This window comes from Melanerpes formicivorus, unplaced genomic scaffold (genome assembly GCF_026170545.1).
Source record: "Melanerpes formicivorus ecotype bairdi unplaced genomic scaffold, bMelFor1.0.p_v2 SCAF_1, whole genome shotgun sequence".
Taxonomy (NCBI): Eukaryota; Metazoa; Chordata; class Aves; order Piciformes; family Picidae; genus Melanerpes; species Melanerpes formicivorus.
This window is the reverse complement of record NW_027142353.1, coordinates 54,896,845-54,923,010: the sequence shown is the minus strand read 5'-3', so window position 1 is coordinate 54,923,010 and position 26,166 is coordinate 54,896,845. Positions and strand designations below refer to the sequence as shown.

At 40.8% G+C, this 26,166-nt stretch overlaps 1 protein-coding gene across 2 annotated transcripts in view; it reads right to left on the bottom strand.

Moving 5' to 3' along the window:
* MIPEP (mitochondrial intermediate peptidase) overlaps positions 1 to 26,166 on the bottom strand; it is an 83,460-nt gene that overhangs the window by 18,491 nt on the left and 38,803 nt on the right. The window contains exons 15-16 of one of the 2 annotated variants that reach the window (XM_068143908.1): positions 18,728 to 18,802; positions 14,474 to 14,593 (exon numbers count right to left, since the gene is read on the bottom strand). In XM_068143908.1, coding sequence (XP_068000009.1) covers positions 14,474 to 14,593; positions 18,728 to 18,802 — 195 coding nt within the window. The remainder of the gene's footprint in view (positions 1 to 14,473; positions 14,594 to 18,727; positions 18,803 to 26,166) is intronic. The other variant, XM_068143919.1, reaches the window with a different exon arrangement.

Below are 26,166 nucleotides of genomic sequence, written 5' to 3'. Positions count from 1 at the left end.
AAGACTTTTAATTACAAAATGTGTGCTACAGTAATTACATCAATGAGCAAGTTGTTGAATAGTTTCCACAAGGAACAATATTTGATGGAGATACTATTTAATGCTCTCCCCCTTCTTAATTAAATTCTTACTCTGGCATGGCAACCAACTGAGAAGCAGCCAGCTTATCTCCTTCAGGGGCTATGGGGTGGAGAACCCCTGAGACTTGATGTTACTGTTCCTAACGCCCTTGAATTTAGCTACCAGCACAGCTGGAAATCTCCTGTGAGTCATGAAGAAGCTTCAAGGTCTGGCAAGTGGAGAGCCAGAAGAGAACAAGGAAATCAGTATAGGATATTTCCCTCTGATGAGACCAAGGTTTACCAGGGGTAGTGGAAATCCAGGACAATGCTGCTCTGGTATGCAAATGACCATATTGAAAGTTAGCACAGGCAATGTTTTCTCAGCACTGTCAGCCACTCAGATGGCATGAGCTGAAGGTGGAACTTCAAGGGCTACAGATCAAGAACTATGAAAGCAATTTTCAGCACAGAAAAATGGTGAATTTACTGAGGATGCAGATGATTTCATTTGCTCCACATTTAGCTTAACAAGTTACCCATTCTGATGGACTAGCTGTGCAGGTATCACTTTAAAATATGAGAGGGAGAAAGTGCTTTTAGCAAAATTAAAATGTCCATTATCTGATGACCAGGACATCTGGTCTTACTTTTATCCTTTGACTCCACTTTGCATTTTTCTGCTTTTACCCAGATCACTTTTCTCAAAATCCAAGAGCACAGAACTGTAACAGCATCCAGCCATCACAGACAATTTCTGTCTCACTCATTCAGTCACAGTGACTCCCAGAACCACTGTGCTAATCTACCTCAATTAAATAAATGCCCTTCTCTGAACTGCTCCCTTTCCCAAAAGAATTGAGTCTGCCATTAGACATGATGAGAAGCTTGCTGGTAAGGCTCCTCTTTTTCTCTTGTCCCCACACAGTAATGGGAGTGAGCAGCCCAGGACTGTTAGCAGAAGTTTGGGCTGTGGCCACCAGGCTCCAAAGCGTAAGCTCTGTCGCTGGGTGTGCTTATTTTGGAGAGGCCAAATTGTCACATAGAAACTATTCTCCCACTTTTCTGTTTGGATTACTCATTTACAAACCCAGAAAATTATTTTCACATACACTTTTCAGCTTAAAGAATCCACTCCCTTGTTCCAAAACAAATCACAGACTGTTTCTCCTTATTGAGTTAGTTTGTTGCGCAAGTTTGCACTGTGCTTTGAAGACGTCCTCTATTCATTCTCACCTCTAGACACAGTTAACGAGTTCTGGAGCGCAGAGTTTGCAGTGTTTGTGCCGTCCATCTCTGGGGAAAAGCTAGAGCACTCACTGACTGACAGGAATAACTTGCTCTATAGGTAGGCAGTGGCTTCCCCAGGCAACTTACTTTCTGTGGTTTTTGCCTGAGCTCCTCTAAGTTTTATAGGATTACATCAGCACCACTCTGGAGTTTCACAACAATACGAACATCTCATAAAGAGCTTTAAAGCCGCTTCCCTCGCTGCACTTTCTAATCTTGTTTAGAATAACAGAAAGCTAATTTCAAGAAACCACATTTTGTGCTGCACCTCCAACTTTCTTAACTTTCTTGTTTTCAGTGTCATGCACTTCTGTTAAGAGTGGGAGAGCACACAAAGTAAACCAACCCAGAGACACTGCTGACATTTTAGAAAGCGAGTCAAGCAAGAGATTAAGATTTCAATTTATAACACTTCTGTGTTTTTATTATAAAATGATAAATAAATCTAGCACAGCAGGGAATGTAAATATTTTTGCAGTTGTTTACACTAGGGAAGAGGAAAGGAATTCAACATGCAATTAACCACTTAGGTGATTCCAGATAGGTACCATATGGTCTTTGAATTACTTAAAGAGAAGTATTTCCTTTTCATTTACAGACTATTGATGCTTTTGAGCTGCTTATAGCAAAATCATTTAAAACTATTTACTCTTCACTCTTCTCTCCTCCCCATGAAGTGACTGGGGGAAAGGGGACATGGGAGATGAAAAAGAATACAAATATCAAAAAGCTCTATGTATGATCTGCATTGCTCTGCAACTCTTCAAGTGTGGATTAAAAGACACAGAGATATGAAAATTGATTCTCTATTGTGTCCTTTGACCTTGTCTGACAAGCTGAGAGACAATGTTACTTGTACAGAACTAGTCTTGGAGGGAAAATGTAAGAAATATACAATCAATTTCCAAAGATGCCCTTCATGTTGTAACAGAACTACACACACATACATGCACATGCAACACACACACAGAGAATTCTGTTACCAATTAACAATTTCTATGCCTGCCTTAAACATTCATAAGCCGGAGAAAACTAGAATCAGATCATCACAGTTTCCTCTGGGTACAGACTCCCAATGAAACCCAGGGGTTTTATTCTAGTTTACCAATGACATATTCCTTTAAACAAAACACACAAAACCCCCCAAAACCTGCATGAATGTGGCTTTAAAAGAACTGTTATTATATGTATTAAGCAACATTGTAACTGCAAACTATATTTGCCAGTACAACTTAATCATGTAAATTCCCTGTATCTGCACTGGAAGATGAAATTAATGCTCATTTACTAATGACAGAGATTTAGGGGATCATGATACAAATCTTGAACCTGTGACAAACTGCAGTATTAACTTGAAAAAAACACCTTTTCCCCTGCAGTGCAACTGCTACTTCCTGTTAGGCAAGAGTGATAACAGATCCTCTTTCTTCTTTTGTGCTGACCTCAAGGTGTTCAGAGAGCGGACAATCTCACACTGCATTTGAAGAGCACTTCATTTCAGGCCCTGTTTATGGCAATGGCAGATTCATTTCTACCACAGCATTCCTGGGGGGGGAGGATGTGTGACCTGTGAGAACAGAATTATGTAAAACTAAAACAAAGCAGTCTGTGTTCTTGTGTATCTCTTTCTCTGGATGTATGTGTGTGTGTATCACAGTATCACTAAGGTTGGAAGAGACCTCGAGGATCATCGAGTCCAACCTGTCAACACAGACCTCATGACTAGACCATGGCACCAAGTGCCATGTCCTGTCTCCTCTTGAACACCTCCAGGGATGGTGACTCCACTACCCCCCTGGGCAGCCCATTCCAATGATTCTCTCGGTGAAGAACTTTCTCCTCACCTCGAGCCTAAACTTCCCCTGGTGCAGCTTGAGACTATGTCCCCTTGTTCTGGTGCTGGTTGCCTGGGAGAAGAGACCAACCCCTTCCTGGCTACAACCACCTTTCAGGTAGTTGTAAAGGGCAACGAGGTCACCCCTGAGCCTCCTCTTCTCCAGGCTAAACAATCCCACAGCCAAAGATACATATAAAGCACATACAGCTATTCAGAATGTTTCCAGGAGGTGTATGCAACTACTTCCTGCACTGTTCCTTAAAATATTCTACTACACTCTCTCTGAAGTATATTTGAGTTTCATAGGGCTAACATGCAAAAAAAGAATTTCCTTAAAAGTGCTTCATATCTTACAATATCTGTAAACACTCTGCTGCTGTGGATAGTTGCCCAGGGAATAGTGTCACATTACCACCAGAAACCAAATCTTCACAGTATTTGCTATCACTATTTTCTTTATCATGAAGTGAACTCAACTCCAGAAAGACAGAAACCTAAACAAACCATGAAGGATGACTTTAAGAACTTTTGAAAGCCCCGGCATCTACTTTAATATTGACCTCAGCAGGGCACCAATCTTTTTGAAATGGCTTTTAGCTATTAATTATTTATAGAACTATTCCCTTCCCCAGAGTGCACTATGCAATCCTTTATTAATCTTTTCCTCAGATAGCAGACTCTTCAGCTTGATTTTGTAGTATACTTTAAAGAAGGCTCACATGAAAACTAATCCAGGGATTTGCACTTTGTGTAAATAACTTTGTCTTCCGACATGGCAAGGTAAAAAAGATTACTTTGAAGGGGTTACACAAACTTCAAGAGCTTGAGTAATGACGTATGACTTCATCGCTCTTCAAAACACTCCAAAAAGTGGAATATGAGCAACATCAATGCCTCTTCAAGTAACCAGAGAGAGAAGAAAAAGTGTAAAAGCAATCGTCTATTAAGGCTCTCTGCTTTTACCATGAAATTTACATCTCTGTGATCCACAGCAGTGGTTTCTTTAAAACACCTATTTCTTTCTTTAAGACACCTATTGGGTGTCTGTTTCACTCTTCAACAAATAAGGGAAAAAGCTGACAAGAGTTTAAAACATTAGGTATTAATCATAATCACACGTGCTGTAAATTAAACCATTCTTCCCATCTACTATCTGCTCACTCATAAGAAACCAATTATCAGAGTCCAATTACATAGGTTTTTTCATTAAAAAAAAAGCAAAATCAGAACATGCTAGTGTGCCCACTCATTTCCTATCTACTAGCCACATAAACTCCATTCCCTCAACTTTCCTCACAGGTCCAAGTTTCCTTCCTAAAATTGCCTCTATTTATTCCATTTTTTCCTACATCTTTAAGAGGTAGCCAACTACTACTACACAGTGCTAAGTACCCCATGCCAAATACTTATTTTAAAAGCAGGTATTATTTTCTTCAGCAGCATCCCATGAATAAAAGCATGCTCTTATTTCAGTTGGAAGGGATCTACCACAATCAACTAGTCCGACTGCCTAATTCAGAGCCCAGCAATGGTTAAAGCAGTATCAACAATATCAACACTGACAGGCATAGGGCCTCGCTCGCCTCCCTGGGAAGGCTGTTGCAGCACTGACCACCTTCTCAGTAAAGAAATGCTTCCTAATCATAGAATGGTAGGGGTTAAAAAGGGGCAATTTAAACCTGCCATGCACAGCTCTGAACCATTCCCCTATGTCCTGTCACTGGATACCAGGGAGAAGAGATCAGCATATCCCTATCCACTTCCCCTCCTCAGAAGAGCATTGAGTTCACCCCTCAGCCTCCTCTTGTCCAAACTAGGAAAGCCCAGAAACCTAAGCCGCTCCTCACAGGACATGACTTCCAGCTCTCTCACCTGCATTGTTGCCCTCCTCTCAATGCAATCAAGGACCTTCACATCCTTCTTGAATTGTGGGACCCAGAACTGCAGGCAGGAGTCAGGGGGAGGTGACACCAGGGCTGAATTCAATGAGATAATCTCCTCTTTTGACCAACTGCTAATGCTATGCCTGATGCCATCCAGGATGTGGGTTGCCCTCTTGCCTGCCAGGGCACACTACTGACTCCCACTGAGCCTGATGTCAAGCAGCACCTCCAGATCCCTTTTTGTAGGGCTGATCTACAGCTACTCCTCTCCCAGTTTATACTTGTGCCTGGCATTACTCCATCCTAAGTGAAGAATCCATCATTGTTACATTTTATCTCATCAATCATTGCCCAACAATCCAGTCTATCCAGATCTCTCTGCAAGGAATCATGGCCTTTGAGAGTCATCAGCAGATCCAGCGTGGTCCCACTGAACTTGCTAACAGTGCATTAAACTCCTGCATCCAGATCCTTGATAAAATACATTGAACAGAAGTGGCCCTAGAACTAAATACTGAGGAATGCTGCTGCTCACCAGTTGCCAGTCAGATGTAGCCCTATTCAGTACAACTGTTTGAGCTCTGCCCTTCAGCCAGCTCTTCACCTGGCACACTGTAAAACCACTGATCCCACACTTGGACAATTTGTGCAGAAGAATGGCATAAGAGACAGTATGAAAACCTTTAATAAAATCCAGAAAAACTACATCCCCTGCCTTCCCATTAGCCACTAGGGAGTGGCCTTAGCATAGGATGTCAAATTAGTCAAGTGGGACTTCCCTTTTGTGAACTCATATTCACCATGCTTGATGATTGCATTATTCTTTAAATAGTAGTACCCACTATAGCCTTCTCCATATTTTTTTTTCCAGAAACTGAGGTTAGACTAACAAGTCTGTAGTGCCCTGGGTCTTCTTTCATGCCCTTTTTGTAAACTGGAGTAACATTTGACAACTCTCACTCACCAGAAACCTCCCCAGACTCCCAAGACTTTTGGCAGATGATAGAGAAGGGTCTTGCTCTTTCAGAACTCTGGAGTAACTCCCAGTGAGGCCCCATGGACTTGTGAACAATCAGCTGATACAACCAGTCCCTCATCATTTCAATGTCCACAAACAGAAAGTCATTGCTCACACACTTGTGGTCTTCCAGCTCAGGGGACTGGGCAGTGGGAGGTCTGCCTCAAATGCCTCCACTTTTTCTTCATCCCTATTAGTCGGATGACCACCTTTGACATACTTTAACAAGCCCCTGTTATCTGAAACGACACTGGCCAGATTCAACTCTAATTGAGCTTTGATGTTTCATGACTTCTCTTTGCATATACAAACCATAACTCTGTAATCTTCCTGCAAAGTCTGACCTTGCTGCCTGAGACTACACAGTTTATTTGTCCTCCTGAGCTTCGTGAGGAGTTCCCTGTTCACCCAAGCTGATCTTTTCCCCACTTACTTGACTTACAATGATTCAAAATCCCAGGTCCATTCTCATTATTTCTGTCATCTTTGTCAAATGAAGGAGCTTCTATAAATATTATAAATTCTCATCAAAGCATTAAACAAAACCACATAACCTCTGCAATTTCTGGACAGACTTCAGGGGACTTCAACTTAAAATGTCTCAGCCTGAAACCAAGCTTTCACCTTCTCTGTCAGCATGTTTTGTACGTGTTGCCTCAGCCATAACTCCACAGTTTGCTTACAGAATTACAACTTTCAAGTGTCAGAAAGGGTGGTAGATGTAGATTATGCTATTCACAAATTCAATCAATTTCTTTAAAAAAACAAGGTAGATTTTTCCATCTCAGATGGTTCTGAACAAAACTGTAGTTCTTTTGCTGACTTTATATTCTCAAGGTACTTACAAGCTGTTTAATAACTAGTTCTACTAATTCTTAACTGACAAGTCTGAATGAATGATCAGTCTACAACTCCCAAGTTCTCCTCCCTCCAGAAGAGTAGCCATCATACTAACACTACCACTTTTTCATGAGCTTCTGAGTGATAATTCCTCCAGGTCAGTGACTGTTTTGACAATCTTTAATATTCTGACAACCTGACTGCACCTAATTGGATTATTCTGTCTTTCCTTCCTTAATAGCTCCGTTGTGTTTCTATCCATCTCATAAATTATATGCATTAATTCCTTGTATGTTACTTAATACTTCATAAAAAATCACTCTTTTTTTTTTATTTTAATACTGGGGTATAGGCATGATACATTTCTGCTTTTCTGCATTTCTGCAACCAGCACCAGAACAAGAGGACACAGACTCAAGTTGTGCCAGGGGAGGTTTAGGCTGGATGTTAGGAAGAAATTCTTCATAGAGCGAGTGATTGGGCATTGGAATGGGCTGCCCAGGGAGGTGGTGGAGTCACCAGCACTGGAGGTGCTTAGGAAGAGACTGGATGGGGTGCTTGGTGCCATGGTTTAGTTGATTAGATGGTGTTGGATGATAGGTTAGACACGATGATCTCAAAGGTCTCTTCCAACCTGGTCTGGTCTGGTCTAGTCTGGTCTATTCTATTCTATTCTATTCTATTCTATTCTATTCTATTCTATTCTATTCTATTCTATTCTATTCTATTCTCTAACATTTGTTGCTGTTTTCTATCCCACTCTCCTCTTGCTTCACCAGTAGTGATGGAACTCTATCACCTTCACTATTTGCATTTTGCAACTTAATATTTCTAGCCTTCTTATTCTGAATTTGTGCATTCTTCTAGGAATTATCTCCAGTCACATCATCACTTCTGGAATGGGCTGGGGAGGGACTTCTCAGGATATCAGGTAGTGATAGGACTAGGGGGAATGGAATGAAGCTGGAGGTGGGGAGATTCAGGCTAGATGTGAGAAGGAGGTTCTTCACCATGAGAGTGGTGAAACCCTGGAATAGGTTGCCAGGGAGGTGGTTGAGGCCCCATCCCTGGAGGTGTTTAAGACCAGGCTGGATGAGACTCTGTCCAGCCTGATCTAGTGTGGGGTGTCCCTGCCCATGGCAGGGGGGTTGGAACTAGATGATCCTTGTGGTCCCTTCCAACCCTGACTGACACTATGATACTATGATTTTTTTTATGATCTTGATGAGGTCTTTAAAAGGCTTAGTCCCTTTTTACCTATTTTACTTTTTTTTTCCCATCAGGGTAACTACAAAATCATCGTGTTTATGTGTTTTCCAACTACAGCAAATAACTGGCACCCTTCCTCTTTCTGACACGTTGTTTTAAATCAGTATTGACATTGTTTTGTTTTTTAAGCTGCTTGGAATTTCCACAATTCTACTTTGGGCTCACTGGAGCTTATCCTGTCTTCTGTTTGTCACACTTTTTTATGGCTTCTCTAATTCTGCTAACCTCCTTTGCTCAGATACTCAGGTGTACTGGTGTTTCTTTTGGCATCTTATGGATTAGCACCGTAAATTTTATTCCCTCGTCCTCAACCCAGCAATGGCAATTTAAAAGCCGTTTGCCAACAGCACCGACTCTACTTTTCAGCTCTTCTTTTTCATTTCCTTTAGCCTAGCTTTCAGTTTTGCTTAGGTTCTAAGGTTACATCGCTTTAACTTAATAAACCTAAGACAAATTTGGGAAGATTTTAGATAAATGTGAAATGAAATCACAGTTTAAAATGTAATTGGCAGCCACTACTTAGCCTTCCTTACCAATAATTTCAAGATTTATGTTCACCACTTGAGTAAAGTTTTCAGAATTCAAAACCACTTTTACCTTCAGAGGTTAAGGGTTATCACTTATTTATTTTAAGACAGATGCTTCATTGCTTGCTTGCTTGTCTGACTCTCTACTCTTTTATATGGTGTTACTGATATTCACATGAAATGTTAAACAGGACTGCAGTTACAGCTACACATTAGTAGCCACTCCAAAGACCTAACAAGAAATCCAAAGATAACAGATGCCACAACGACACAGATGGCAGATTCCATAACAAGATATTTCACTCAAAACTGCCAGCCAGCCTTCAGTAGGCTGAGAAACAGGCCTGTTAAAACAATCTCTCCCCCTTCACTGCAGCACCACTTCTAAGAGTGATCACAATGAGTACAAGACTGTGATACAGAGCTTCAGAAATCACATTGTCTCCAATTTTGGCCTCTGGCTTACCTAAGACAATTAAGCATGAGGTCAGGTCACTCTCAAGCTCTTAAGAAACGGCTCCTAAGAAGGCAAAAGAAGCACACAGCTGTTCAACCCCAGGCAACTCTACAAGCTTGGTAAGCTGGAAAGCTGCCTGGTAGAAAAAGACCTGGGAGTGCTGGTTGACGGCCAGCTGAATATGTGCCAGCAGTGTATTCAGGTGGCCAAGAAGACTAACAGAATCCTGGTCTCTACCAGGAATAGTGTGACAAGCAGAACCAGGTAAGCTGTACTCAGCTCTGGTGAGGTCACACCTAGAATAGTGGACTCAGTTTTGGGGCCCTCACTACAAGAAAGACATTGAGTGCTGAAGCATTTCCAAAGGAGGACAACAAAGCTGGTGAAGAGTCTTACGAGGAAGGGCTGAGGAAACTAGGGTTGTTTAGTCTGGAGAAAAGAATGGTGATGTGAGACCTTATTGCTCTTTACAGCTACTTTGGGAGGTTGTAGTGAGGTGAGTGTTGGTCTCTTCTCCCTAGTAAAATATGGCAGGAGGAAAGGAAAAGGCCTCAAGTTGCAGCAGGGGAGGTTTAGATTGGATACTAAAGAAACTTCTTCACTGAAAGGGTTCTCAAACAGTGGAACAGGCTCCCCAAGGAAATGGTCAAATCATCATTCCTGGAGGTGTTTAAAATATGAGTGGTTGTGGTATCAAGGGACATGGTTTGGCACCAGACTTGGTAGAGTTAGATAATGGTTGGATTGGGTGATCTTTTCCAGCTGAAATGATTCTATGATTCTTTTGCTATCGGGTGTTGCTCAACAAAACAAAACAGGGGGTTGGGCATACGGTGGCAACGTGTGTTGCAGCTACTATTTTTTCTCTGCAGAGAAGCTGTTTCTCTGCATCTAGTGACACCAACTCCTTTTCAGCTGACCAGCATCCCAGATACCTTTTTTACATGCCCTATTAAAAAATCCTTGTGTTCTCAACACCCACGGCAAGCCACATCTTCCTGTAGTGCCCAACATCCTCCCTGAGAAAGAACTCCAAATGATAGGCTGCATCTTTTCCATTGATTTCCTTTGTCAGGAACATGACAGACAAGTTAAGACAATGACCTAGGTGAAGCCTTCTGAGGTCAGAATCCCTGTCTGGGCAGAGTCTCCCCAGCTGCAGGAAGAAGAGAAGCAACCACATTGGTGATACACCATTGTTCATGCTCTTCTTCCCTCTAGGGTATCTAGAACAATACCTGCCTTGTCTTCTGTTGGCAAACTTGGCTAGCTAACATATTTGGTCTCACAGGTGTTTTGGTCTCTCAGATCACTAGCAACCTTAGGCCATTAAAAAGTTCTCATGCTGCCAAAGAAACCTGCACTCTGGACAAAAGCACAAAGGCATATTTAAACCTGTAACCTGACGTAAAATTTTAGGCCACTAGTAGAGGTTGCCCTTCTGAACATGATAATATACTTAACATGCTAGAGCAAAAAAAGGTATACAGCAAATTATTTAGTGTTCCAAAAAAATATCAAAAGGCCAACATGTTCCTTCCTATCAGATGTAATCATAAAGATGTATGTGGGTTAATTCCAGCACTGCACTCTGTATTCAAGCAGCACACAAATAAATTCTTTCTGTTTCTGAAAGAACAGCTTGCTGGAAAGCCAAGTCATTTTAAAAAATATGCAAGGGACTATTTGGCAGTGAGCCAAAAATGAACACAGATTCACTGTGCCTCCCTGCTCTTCAAAACCATTTCTCCTCACAGTTTCAATTCATACCAAACCCCCAATTTAGAACAAAGAAAGGTCACTACGCCAGGCAGACAATTAATATGCCAGCCCATGGTAACTTTTTAAAAGTAAGAATCAATAATTCAAATCCATACAGTATTTCACAGAGAAAATTCAGGTAGGATGATTTGGGCAGCTGGTGTTTATTGTAAAACCACTTCATTATTGGGAGCTCTTTCCTGTAACTGCAGGAGGTTGCAATCCCCACTATCGCTGCAGAGCCTGTTTACCCTGTGTCTCATTTTTCGTTACGATATTGAACCGAAACCCACAGCAGGAGATAGGAATTATTATGGTTGGCACAGGACTAACAATGCCATATCATTAAGTTTTGATGACTGTCTCAAAGGAAAGTATTTTTCAAGTCTGAACTTGGGGGACGGGCAGAGGACAGAGCAACAGATCATGGGAAGAAACTTTGATCATGTCTCAGGTTGATCAAAGGGTCACCTGACACTTTTGAAAGTCTCTCTGGGCATCCTGGAGACAAAGGTAGAGGAGACCAAGGAATGTACTCTAAAAGCAGACAGTGTTATCAATTTTAAGGCAGACCACAGGAAATGGAAACTGGCTTCAAAAGAGATGAGAATTAAGCTATGATTTGAAGAACAGTGCGGAGCAAAAGCAGAGTACAATATTCACCAGAGTTCAGAGACTGTAGCACCACGTACATCCAGAAAGAAATAGCAAGAAAATGTGTGATCATTAGTATGTGGTTGTTCTTGCTTTTCTAGAAGAGTCAAAGGAAAGACTGATTGCTTTTTGAAGGTATCACAGAGACTCAAGAATCCAGCCTGTGCAAAGTTTGCATTAATTTTCCACGCTCAGTAACAAAACTCCTCTGGCAACAAACCCACCAGACACTACAAAAACAGGCAAATACATTTCCTTGCCCCCTGCCTGGCAGTCAGCAGCTTCTGGATTCAGTAAAAGCGCAAGGAAATCCCAGCAGAATTTCATCCACCAGAAGCCAGCAGCAAACCCTGTGGTACTTTCAAACAGATAAGCAATGGCCAGCCAAAAATCAAGATTTACATTCTTCAGGAAAAGAGTCTCGTGGAGTCCTGCTTCTCTCTGTTTCTGTCTCTACAGTCTGCTCCATTCTTCCTTTCTGCCTTGCATGTGGCACTAGTTTCTGCAACAGTCTGTGTCAACACAGCCAGTGTAAATACCACTGTGTGCAGTGCCAACTGCCCCAGCACTGGTACATCTTGTATGAATGGCAAATACAGGCTTTGACAGGATCTTCTTCCCATTATCTCTCCCAGCATTGGCACATATGACATGATCTTTGCTGAGGATGCTTTGTTTTACTTTCAAATAGGTATTACTACAGAGATACAGCAACATCTACTCCTTAGGTGCAGTTTATGTGCCTCATTTTTAAAGTACTATAACAAAAAGATGCACACAAATTGTCCTACTACCAGATTTGGGCCTCAGAAAGACTTTGTTTAAGATACGCACTGTAGCTCTACTTCAGAAAAAAATGGGTCTGCACAATAAGACTGAACCACAAATACATTCAGAGGATATTTACTCGGTTTATTTGCCTGTCAAGAGCAGTAAGAGTGAATTAAGGTATATCAGGAGGAGACTATAGATGACAGAGATTGGAGTCAATACAGCTGACCAATATGATCGAGTATTGTTCCTTTATTGTTTCAGTACTGTAGGACTATAGTGTGAGTATAGTACAGTAAAGCAAAGCAAAGAAGAAGAAGGGAAAGGAAAGGTAGAAGTGCGTATCAAGGGAACTTCTACAACTTATATAAACTCAGAGAGCCTCGTTGGCATGGCTTCATTGGTTCCCTCTGAGTGACCACACATTGCACTATTAGAGATTATTGGTCCAACTACTAATGACACACGAGGTTTGTTGATGCAGGTGCATGTCCTGTTGTTCCAAGATAACTCTCTGTGTTTATAGCTACCAGTGTCTTGTTTTAGTTACATGCTGCAGGCACAGCACTGTTTTGCTACACTGCTAGCTGGCTCTGCACTTACGCTGAGCATGGCCTATCACCATGTCAGGCTCTAGGCCTGCACTGCCAGATTGCTCACACTGCTCGTCGCTGGCATTGCCACAGGAGACAATAATGGATGCTTGTGCAGCCCTGACTGACACATTAATGCAGTTAAGATCTTCATTATGAAATTATTACTTTTTCCCATCATATACAAGCCTGACCTCATTAACTCAGAACTGAATCTCAAGCTATTGAGAGCAGCTAAAATTCAAACAATCAAAATATGTTGCTTTCTCTGCCAGCCCTATACTCACCTAGCCAAATAGCAGATTAAGTTCATTTTGTATTTCAATGCCTACTTATGAAATCAACGAAAGGAATATACTCTCTTCACTTAGAAAACACAGAAAGCCAAGAATTTTTTTCATCTAGATGACAAATTAAACTGCAAACACCTCTTAAGTTTGCAAGGAAGAGCAGCAAAGGACAAAGAGCCAAATTACTGGCATTCAGTTACTCTACACATAGCACTGACATTCTCCTAATGTATTTTTTTCACTAAGTTTTACTGAAATTTAAATTGCATTACAGTTCTTGGCACACTAAATCTAAATTCAATACAAATTTGAAGAACACACGTTCTGACATTTCAAAAGTTCACCAGATGTCTTTCTTCATGTTGAGGCTAAGATTATTAAGAGCTATTACACACTTCTGAAGGTAATAACTAAACTTAAAGAATATTTAAAATGGAACAATAAATGCAGGCTAACTTTCAAAGCTGTTCTATTCACTGGGTATCTAATAACTGTGGAGGAACAATGTAAAACACCTATAAAAATGCTGACAAGTCAGACATTATACTCTGAAGACATCTTGCTTCCACTTCTCTTTGCCAGGCCAGAAGAGTCAGCAGTTTTGACGAGGAGTGCTGAAGTACATTTTTCTTAACACCCTTCTCACAGAACAAAAATCACATTTTTGCTAAGGAGAAAAGTACATTTCCCCAGGAGCAGAAAGCAGAGAAAGGATCAGGGTATTCTGACCAAAGAGTTGGGGGGCCAGGAGATCTCTGCAAACTGCACTTTTGGATGTCACATGAAGTATAGAACAAACTCCACTATTAGTCATAAGGAAGATCAAAATTACACAGCTGAGTAGAAGTCAAAGCTTTAACACTTTCAGATACCACATGAAAGGATAAATAAGTGATGTGCCAAAGGTCACAGCAGCACAGTGAGAAAGCCTCACTTCCAAGTCCTATTTCACACTGACTTCAGATAAGAAAAGAAAACGTTAAGTTTCAAGTTCAGCATGACAAGACTATACAAACCCAACACATTAACTCCATTTTGATTTTTAGCTGGAAATTTACAACCCCCTACTCTCTGGCTAAAGCAGCTGAGAGAAAGCAAACTCTTTCAGCATAGAAATACAATAACAAGCACATGTGTGAGGGCCAAGGAACAGGGAGAAGTAGGGATACTACTAGGCTAGGAAAGAAAAGATGAAGCGTATACAGTCAGTATGATTCTACTTACTGTATTAGATACATATGGCAATCCATAAACTTTCTCCTGTGTTTCTTTTAGAATTTCTGTGGTTGACTTTTCTAGTGGATGTTTCCCATGGTAGATCTGGTCCAAGGCAGCATAAAATACCTGAAGACATAAAATAGATGTTTTTCTTTGGCACATGCCACTGGCATTTGACAACAACAGAAGACAAATAGAAAAGAATGGGAGAGAGAATAGCAAGAGGGAAGAGTTTAAATATATATGGGTTTGTTCATCTTCCATTTTTAGCATAACATACAAGGACAGAAACTGGCTTTTGGAGGACACCAACCACCATCATCATAATCATAGAATCACAGAATTGTTAGGGTTGGAAGGGATCTCAAGGATCATCTAGTTCCAACCCCCCTGCCATGGGCAGGCACTCCTCACACTAGATCAGGTTGCTCAGAGCCACATCCAGCCTGGCCTTAAGAAACCTCCAGGGATGGAGCTTCTACCACTTCCCTGGGCAACTTGTTCCAGTGTCTTACCACCCTCATGGGGAAGAACTTCTTAATAACATCCAATCTGAATGTACCCCTTTCTATTTTTGTTCCATTCCCCCTCATCCTCTCACTACCTGACACCCCAAAAAGTCCCTCACCAGCTTTCCTGTAGGCCCCCATAAGATACTGGGAGGCCACTTTCCTCAGAACCTTCTCTTCTCCCAACTGAATAGTCCCAACTGTCTAAGTCTGTCTCCATAGTAGAGGTGCTTCAGCCCTCTAATCCTCATGACCCTCCTCTGGACATGCTCCAGCACATCCAGATCCTTCCTGTAATAGGGATCCAGAACACGACGCAGTACTCCAGGTGGGGTCTCACCAGAGTGGAGCAGAGGGGGAGAATCACCTCCCTTGACCTGCTGGCTATGCTTCTCTTGATGCAGCCCAGGATGTGATTGGCTTTATGGGCTACAAGTGCACACTGGTGGCTCATGTTGAGCTTCTCATCCACCAGCACCACCAAGTCCTTTCCTTCAGGGGTGCTCTCAAGCTAGTTACTGGCCAGCCTATATCGGTGCTTGGGACTGCCCCAACCCAGATGCAGGGCCTTGCATTTGGTCTTGTTGAAATTCATGAGGTTGGCTTTGGCCCACCTCTCCAGCCTGTCAAGGTCCCTCTGGATGCCATCCCTTCTCTCTAGCATGTCTGCTGCATCACACAGCTTGGTGTCATCTGCAAACCTCCTGAGGGTGCACTCAATGCTACTGTCCATGTCGCCGCAAGAGTGGTCCCAGTACTGATCCCTGAGGGACTCCCACCTGTCACTGGCCTCCACTTGGACATATTGACAGCTACCCTTTGGCTGCAGCCATCAAGCCAGTTCTGTATCCACTGAATGGTCCATCCATCAAACCCATACTGAACCAGCTTGGTATATAATAAATCCATGTTTAGGCCACTGAAAACACTGGCAGTACCAAATCATCATTTGGAATCTTCAAAAACATGGTGCTGAAAGTAGGAAATGTGTGACTATTTAGTAGGCCATTATGGTCATTTGGCATGATTGAGACTAGTTGAACATCAGTTATACAAGAGTCATTTAAGGGCAAGCAGCCTGTTTAAGCATGCATCATTGCCAGCAGCAGTCCATCCTGCAGGAATTTCAGCTCAACAGAGGTGTGTGTTCTCTCCCCAGTTCTAAAGCAATGGGATCTGGAGTGACACCGAGACAGACCCTACAGACATCTCAGGAGGGCCAAGAGCAACAGCTTGATTGCACAGGACACTACGGGACTGATGCAATGACACCTCTTTGTCATTTACTTCTGGAGCAATGCCACAGATATTGCCATAGTTGGAAAAGACCTTTTAGATCACCAATCAATCATCTCTAAAACCATGTTCCTGCCACAGGACAAAGAAGCCATGTTACTTGCTAATATAACTGTGACTTAAAATTTTCTTTCTATCCAAGCCCATTTAGTCCTCACTCTGTAAATCTGACCTCAACCCTTGATAACAAATACACATTAAAAGTTGGAAGAAAATCTGTCAGATCTATATACAGTCAGGAACACACGAGGAAAGAATGGGTGCATGTGACAGCAGTTATCATCACTTTGGTAGTTACTAGTCTGTAGACTGGCAAATTATTCTGTGCCAGTAGATGTCATGAATAGAAGCCCACCACTAAACATTCTCATTATACATTTTATTTCACTCCTGCATTGTTTTTTTCCAAAAAAAAATCTCCCACATGAACTAACTGTATTCTTGCCCACATTCTTTCTGGATTCTCAGCTATCTCTGTATGAGAACCTTTCAGAGCCAAGAGCATATATTTCAAAACCAGATCTGTAGAGAGTATCATAGTATCATTCAGGGTTGGAAGGGACCACAAGGATCATCTAGTTCCAACCCCCTTGCCATGGGCAGGGACACCCCACACTAGATCAGGCTGGCCAGTGAGTAGCAAGTCCTCTTGCATGTATGGAGAGGATGCAATTACTTTCATGTCATAGATGTATAGCCACAAGTAGCACCCTCTTTGTTAACACCTGCACAGCCAGCACTGGCCTCTGCCAGCCAGCACTGCACTGAAAGCATAATTCAAAAATCCCTTAAGTTGAACTAATTAAAAATATATGTATATACCAAAACCTGTGTTATGTCTGGTTTTGATCAGTGTAACTGATGTGTATACATTTACAGGTCCAGACTCTAACATTCTGATACAAGTAACTGCACAGAGCAAAGTACAAATATTTAACTAAGTTTTTCTTCTAAATCAGCTTCAGTGAACCAGAGCAACTCACATCTGTTGCAATCATTTGGGTACTTTTCAAAGTGAAGCATTACAAAGATCTGATCTTTACATTTGCTCCTTTCTGCATCTCAAAAATAGCCAACTATCTTTTATTAGGGTAGTAGCAGATTTATCTCATCTAAACACTAGGTCAGCTGTAAAAAGGGAAATTACATGCTTTTGGCTGACATAAAAACAAAGAGGGGGGAAAAAAACATAATCACAAAAAATCACACAGTACAAGATTTTAGCATATTAAATGCAGCCAAACTCACTGTAAAAACACTTGGCTGGAAGCTAATGCTACTGTTCACATCTGAGAACGGCAGGACTGAAAACCCCTAAGTACTCAGGACCATAATTTATTTCCTTTGAAGCAAAGCACCACTGACAGTTTATGGGAAGGTCACATTTACCCACTGAAAACAAAGTTTCCTTAATTTAATTACTGTTCCTCACACTGTGACAGAGAAGTCTTACAGCTTTATAGCGCCACCAAAAATCTTGATGGCAGTAACAAGCTGCCATTTTCATAGTGGAGCTGCAGAAGACAAGGAGCTCAAATCACATTTGAGTATATAAATGAGGTGGTTTGATTTTACTAAGGTGGCCTATATCTCTCAGTCCTGCTACACTTCAATGATCCAAAAGCACAGAATACTTCCATCTGCTGCAAGTTCTCCTTAAATGATTCTATGAATTGAACACTCCATCTTCAACCTATTCAATCTACCTGGGGATTCTGATAATCCAACCATTTTCAAGAACTGTGTAGATTTAGACATTTAGCCTTAAATAAACGGCACAGAATACATTCAGAAATACAAACATGAAAATTCATATAAGAATGAAGTAGTTCTCACTAGCTTACATATATTTGGATAATATTACAACATATGTAGAATAGAATAGAATAAACCAGGCTGGAAGAGACCTTCAAGATCATCGCATCCAATCCACCATCCAACACTATCTAATCAACTAAACCATGGCACCAAGCACCCCATCAAGTCTCCTCCTAAACACCTCCAGTGATGGTGACTCCACCACCTTACCAGGCAGCCCATTCCAATGGGCAATCACGCTCTCTGTGAAGAATTTCTTCCTAACATCCAGTCTAAACCTCCCCAGCACAGCTTCAGACTGTGTCCTCTTGTTCTGGTGCTGGTTGCCTGGGGGAAGAGACCAGTCCCTGCCTATCTACAACCTCCCTTCAGGTAGTTGTAGAGAGCAATAAGGTCTCCCCTGAGCCTCCTCTTCTCCAGGCTAAGCTCAGCTCCCTCAGCCTCTCCTCACAGGGCTTGTGTTCCAAACCCCTCACCAACTTTGTTGCCCTTCTCTGGACACCTTCCAGCAACTCAACATCTTTCCTAAACCGAGGGGCCCATGTAACATTACAACAAAAACTTTGTAATCTTATATGAATTAAAATGTCCTGTAAGTTCTGGATAGAGAGCAGAGACTAGAATGTAAAGAACATACCTGGAGTTGCATATCAGCTGCAGCACACACTTTTTTGGACTCACACAGTCTTGATACCATGTTTTTTGGTAGAGGCTTAAAAAAAAAAAGAAGTCAGAACATCTTTAGAATTGTTGTATATTTGTAAACAGTATGCTTAATACTAGAGAAGGAAGAATGTTAAAAAAATACTCTTGGTGCTAATAAAAACACATTTTAATTGCTTTGCATCGATGAAGGAAATCATATTTGCTAACAAAACATTAGATAGGCAACTCTATGCATCTATGAATTAAGCTATCAGCAGTAATTTACATAGCAATCAAGAAATTATAGGGTCTCAGTGTTTGTTTTCTGTAAATTGATTCAATGTTCCCTTATATGTCTATTAAAAATATGACTGTCTTCAGAGATAAAAGAAAAGATAGGACAGTTAGAAGTCCTCCCAGGTCATCTTGACTAATTGTCAAAAGTAAGCTTTAGAATAGCTTTTCCTTCTGGTCTTTGAGCATATTTCACCTAGATTTGCACAAAGGCCCACATAATTCCCACCGAGCTGGTGAGGTTTTCATAACTCCAACTGGTAGAGGAACAGACATTCTACCTTAACCCACATAAAAATGCTTGGTCATACCGAACAGTAAGCATCTGCCCTTTGAAATTTTTAACAAAGTTGAATGCATTCCACATCTATGGGAATAAAATTATCTATGCCACCACAGGTTGAAAAACTCCTCTGACTTTCAAGTCATTAAACAAATTCCTTTTGACTTTCTATCCAGACATCTATGAGTACATCCAAAGCCTTTTTAATGCCAGATTTTCAAGAGTATCTGTATATGAATGCCTGACCTTACCCTTCTTCCCACTATTTCCTGAAGCTTTTCAACAGATATTCTTCCTAACAAGCACATTTATTGCTATGAATTTTATTAACCAAACATATTAAGCATGGCTGAAGCAGCTTAGGTCTTGGCAAAATATTGAGGAAGTTATTACAATTTGCACAACGTAATACAGATGTTTGGTATTACACTGCACTCTGGAAACATACCTACACTTTTACAGCGTGTTGAATTGTTCAAGAAAGGAAGGTGTTCAAGAGGGGACTGGATGTGGCAGTAGGTGCCATGGTTTAGTAGTCATGAGGTCTTGGGTGACAGGTTGGACTTGATGATCTTTGAGGTCTCTTCCAACCTTACTGATTCTATGATAAATGATAGATGAAAGTCTACAGATCCTGATGGCAGAGGCGTATATTTAGGTTCTGTGCAAATCATATGACTTCAATACAAACCATATTAATGTTCACAGAAAAAAAAATCAGCTCCAGAGAAGTTACACATAAGTAAATAAAATACTATCAATTAACTGTGGAAGTTAAAGCAGATAAGAAAAAACTCAGAAGTTGCACAGTTGTTTTATGCAGTAGCTTGCCAGGACTTGTAAGCTCTTCTCCAAGAGAAATCTTAGCTGGGTAAAGAATGGGATAGAACAACATCCACTGTTTTGCCTGTCATAAATGTGCACAGCTGTTGCATTTCATCACAGGAAAATGAACCAATGAACACAAAGTCTGTCCTACAGGGTATCTTGATTAGGCTGGTATTTACCCTTCCCAAATACAAAAGTCCTGTTTGAAATTACATGATGGGTTTTGACTACTAGAACTTGGAGTAAATGGGCAGTTAGCCACAGTAATAAAGATCTTTGTCGCCAGCTACCTTGAGGTTCCATACTGGATTTAGTATTGTTAAAAATACTACTTAATTATGTAGAAAAGTTATTAAGACAAGCAGAAAACAAAATTACAAATGGTAAAAAGTATTTTGGTTGGAGAGATTTCCTCCTTCAAAGATGTTTTACACTGGAACTAAAGTACACGTGGGCTTGCAATAAGGCTTTCAGTTGTCATGCTAGAAACCCTTGTGTAAGAAAACTTTCAGAATTTAGAACTGATTTTATTATTAAGCTCCAAACTTAGCAGCAAGTTTTGGAAGCTTATTGAAGGCTTTCATTCCCTCATGAAGTAGCGCAGTATGGAATTAAGCAAAATGGATTTCTTCTATGGTCAATAGAATAGAATAGAATAGAATAGAATAGAATAGAATAGAATAGAATAGAATAGAATAGAATAGAATAGAATAGGACCAGACCAGACCAGACCAGACAAGACCAGACAAGACCTTCAAGATCATCGTGTCCAACCTATCATCCAACACCACCCAACCAACTAAACCATGCAACCAAGCACCCTGTCAAGTCTCCTCCTGAACACCTCCAGCGATGGCTACTCCACCACCTCCCCGGGCAGCCCATTCCAATGGGCATTTTCTTGGGTATTTTCTTATTGAGTAAAGAATGAGAAATCTGGATGGAAGCTTTTTAATTGTACTGTGTGCCAGTGTTCAAAAAGCTGAACATCCAAAAACTTGGCAACAGCAATTGTTTATTTTACAGCTATAATTTAAGAGTGTTAAAGCCAAGAGCACTCGTATCAGTAAGGTCAAACCAGCTCTTTCAATATAATGGATTTTCAACTTTATATTTCAGCTATATAAACATTAAATGATGGCTAAGCACACAGGCTTGGTACACAAAATAAATAGAACAAAAAGCACTAAGACTTTTCTAATTGGCGTTTTGGTAAACCATTGTCCCAGAGATCGTCAACTGAATTGGGAAATCCAAGTTTTCAGTTCACTGGGGCACAGAGCAGCAAGGTTTGGTGTTGCAGTCAGACTTTGAACACTCCCCAAGAGAGCTGGTCATGTCGAGAAACAAATGAAGCATGCCTCTCTGTTCAGAGCAAAGCATTTCTTATAGCCTCTTTACCCAAGACAGTGTTGCCTGCTTTTTTTCAATTGTACTGCTAATAGCTGACCTCAACACAGAGAATATGGCTCTGCATTCACCCATTCCTTCCTTATGTTCTACTATAAGCACCTAGCCATTCGAAACTCAACTCCTACAGGGAGACACAGAATGATCATTAATAACAAACTATAATCTCTCTGCCCAGGAGATGGCTTACCACCTTGTAAAGACCAAGTAAAATGTAGGTAAACCTAAAAGTCTCAGTAACCCCAAAAGTCTCCAGGAATTTATTTATTTATTTACTTTTGCAGCCATGTGAATATCAAACAACCAACATAGGTCTACTCTGTCCTGAAGATCAAGCTTTACTGTTAAGCAGACTGAAATCAACAGGAAATTACAAATCATTACAACAATACCTACTGACAAAAAAGCACAGGGGAAAGACATCAATGGCCTTTTGTTTAAATCTACCTGTGCTACTGATCTGGCTCAAACATTGTGCTGTGATCATAACTCAGAAGCCAGCCAGTATCTGGCACCAGAAAAACATTCCCAAAATTAGATTAAATTGAAAGAATGATAACAAGGAGATAATTTATTTTCCTCCCCCCCCCCCCCCCCCCCCCCCCCCCCCCCAAGCACCTTTAGCATTTTAAATTTTAGTATTTCAGGGAACTGGAATGAGATTCCAGAAGGTTTTTTAAAGATCACCACTCTTCTAGAAAGTTTGTTTTTGTGAATGTCGGTGTCCCAGGTTACACCCATCCTTCATGGGGGCTGAAAAGAACCCAGCCCCCATGTGGACAAAAGAAACCTGATCCAGGTGGGCAGTGAGAGAGATTTGGCTTTCCCCACTCCCAGGAGGAGGGGTCCGTTGGGTCAAAGGTCTGTTCCACTCTCCCTTCCTGTCCAGCAAGCCTATTTGAGGAGAGACAAGTCTTAGCTTTTTTTCTTTGCCCTTGTCTTGCCTGCTCAAGAGAAGTCATCTGCTGCTGCTGCTCCTTCCTGCATTGACCACACGGCCAGGCCTTTCCTACTTCCATACTGCATCCACACATTCTTAAGGACTGAATCCATTTGCATCAAAGGAATCCAATGCCAGCCAGGCCTGGTTTTATATATTTTTCTATTTACCCTTTTCCTTACACCTTTGTAACCTTTCCTGTTACTGCTGTATATGTATTCTGTTAAAAAATCACCTCTTTTACTTCCAAAACGATTCCAGACCATTTTCTTTTGTGATTTTACCTCTCCTTTCTCCTGCTAATTTGCTTTACCTTACTGGGAAATGGGAGATGGGGAGGGAATCTAAATCTGTTTCCATTTGGGCTTTTGGACTCCAGGTAAAGCTCAAACCAGCACAGTCAGGCATACAAATAAGCTGAGGTCTTGAGTGTACTGAGGAAGGTGTACTGTTTCAGACAACAGAAACTATTTCTCCTTGTTCCACCACAATCTCATACAGTCCCTTCATAAGCAGCTGAGTGAAGAAAAAAATCAATGCATCTGCATAATTGTTTGACTTCTTTTATCAGTTCCCTGACAAAACTACACTCATCCTCCTTTTAAAAGAAAGGCTTCACAGAGCTTTGGCTAAAGTATGCTGATGGAATAACCATTCCATTTTTACAATTCAAACACCACACGCTTGACTTTGGGTTCCACTTTTCCCATCCTTCCACATTAAGCAGAATTAAGATCTTGGCCTGAAATTTTCAGCATCTTTGCCATGGTGGCCAAAAGTACAGAATTCCCTGTGGCCCAAACCATGCCTAACTCCTTACTGTCGTGTAGTACCACGACACAGTGGTAATTTATTGCTGTAATCATGCTAATACAATATTGCCTTTGTAATTCCAGCTCTGTGAAAAATGAACTCAGTTCAGATTTGAACAGCTGAAATCCTGGCCTTTGTTCAAGGGAGCCTCCAAAGACACAGAAGCTTAAACTGATTTAGCTTGACAGACCTACCACATATCTATGCACTTAAACACAATTAAACAAACACAGTGATATGGAATGGTACACATGATCCAGACTGTCTGCTTAAGCACTGTTATGATCTCATTGTGGTACAGCTTCATGAGCTTACCCAAGTCATTCAACTTTGGTAACTAATTAACACAGTCTTCTCTATCCCCCCAATCCCCCCTTTTTTTTTTTCCTTACCTCAGGGATTTTCTGTTTGGAGTTATCTTTAGGAAGAGAGGAAAACTAGGCTTGCTACTTTCTTGGAACAAATATTTTTGTGCTGGCCAGGTTTTTGAATTAAATTCACAAGACTTGCCCCTTTTTCCAGAAGAGCTTGCAAGTTTTTTCACTCCTCAGTAATCAACAGCACAAGCTTTCTGTAAATTTCAAGTTGCTTTGGACCAGAGCCTCATAATCCACATATATATGCATAATGCATTCTCATCTTTGAAAGCCTACCCACCAAATCTTTTTTCTGCAGTGTTACTAAAAGACAATTTAAAGTGTCTTAACAGTCAAAACAATACTTCTTTCCCCTCTTCTTCCTATAAGCACAAGCACTGATCCTAAGTGAGGATCCAGAGGACTGGTCTTTCTACAACTTCAAGCTGTGCCAGGGGAAGTTTAGGGTCAAGGTGAGGAGAAAGTTCTTCACTGAGAGAGTTGCTAGCCATTGGAATGGGCTGCCCAGGGAGGTGGTGGAGTCACCGTCCCTGGAGGGGTTCAAGAGGGGATTGGACGTGGCACTTGGTGCCATGGTCTAGTCATGAGGTCTGTGGTGACAGGTTGGACTTGATCTTTGAGGTCTCTTCCAACCTTGGTGATACTGTGAACTGGCTTTTACACTGGGGGCAATCACAAGATGAGAGTGCACTACCAAGTTTTCTATTATTACATTCAGTAGGGGGCACTAAAAATTACATCACCTAAAATTTGCATGCAAAAACTGCACAGATGCAGGAATACTGAAAGGATGCTTTTTCAAATTATCTGCAGTGCCACTTCACAAGCTAGGCCAGTAAAAACCCCTCCTGTCACTATTCAGCTAAGTCTATGTTGATGTTGCAGGTCAGATCCTCCTCACACAGAAAAGCTCAGTCTCTTTATTCCGAAAACAACACTTACTGGAAGTTCTCATATGGAACAACATTTGAATGAAATGGCTTTACAAATTTCACCTTTTAACTGTTTCACCTTTTTTCTTTACTTCCCCTTGAAAGGGAGGTAACATGAAATCATGTTTTTTTTTCTAATAACTAAAAGCTGGAGAAGAAGATGTTGATTCAAATTTCTATTTGCAAACCAACAAAATTACTCAGAAAACAGAAGTCCCAAAAGTATTTCTGTGAAGTTGTAAATGTAAGAGAGCTGAGATTTTGTAATCATATACACATACATACAATAGATAGAAGTAACAGCTGCAACGATCACTGAACTTCAAGAGAAGATTACTTCAATCTATTTATAATTAAATGACAGATACAGTAACATGGTATCAGATTCTTAAAACTAGCTCATATGAACAAACAAAACCAAAAGCAGATTTATAAATGTTGGATAATGGCTTAAAAATGCATTCTACATTAAAAAAAAAAGGGGGGGGGGGGGAATTAAAAGCAAACATCTAAAGACTTCAAAAGGCAGAGAGCAGTATTAGACTCCTCTTCTCATCTTCCTGCATAATCCATTCTAGCCCAAATTCAAGACTGAAATTCTGCATTAAACCTCTCCTAACTGCTCTCTCAAATTGCAAGATTTCACCACCAATAAACAGAAGTTTATGGAAATGCCAACTGGGACACAGTGTCTGGTTCTTAGCTTTTCCACTGCAACTAAACACAGCTTAGATTTGTTAAGCCATTTTGAAAATGCAAAGCCATAAATAACATTCCACAAATCTCTTTCAGATGTTTTAGTCAAGTTCATTCTCTGAACTCATATACAGTCGGGTTAACTCCAATGTTTAAACACTACATGAACATTATAGAGAACACTTAGAAAGTAGTTTTTCAGTCTGCATGCTCAAACATATAAATGACAAACACTCCTGAACCAAGTACTTTTGGCTCCTAGGTTTCAAGGAGACTTTATTTACAGAGCAAATTTATCAGACAGTATCTGTTTGAATAGAGGTAAAGTAACATTCTGTTTGATGGAGGCAAGCATAATTGCACTTTCATAATACTGAAATATACTGAATGCTGAACAGTGGATAAAAAGCTTCAATGAAGTATAATATTACACAACTTAAAGGGCCTTTTTGGCTTTGATGGGTCGTCTGTTCTTCAACCATCACATTTGAGTACACTGAAACCAGCCTCAGTCAAAAGCACTAGACAAAGATCTTTCGTTACTGTTTACTGGTTTGTATTTTTGAAATGGCTGTACAAATAGAAATCATGTTCTGCTGCCATGGGTGGAAAAAAACCCACTGAAAATCATCTTGTTTCAAAGAGCACTGTTTTCTGAACTCCCCATAGAGAGCAGATCCTTGCAGCAGATTGGCACAGCTTTAGACAGCTTTACACAAGAAAAAGGATCAGAGCTTTAATTCAGAGACTCTCGACTGACAGAATCTAACTAATCCTAATCTAATCCTACATAAAACAGCACATTTTTCATCACAAAACATTTCAATCACTAGCCTATACTTTGCAAAAATGGGATGT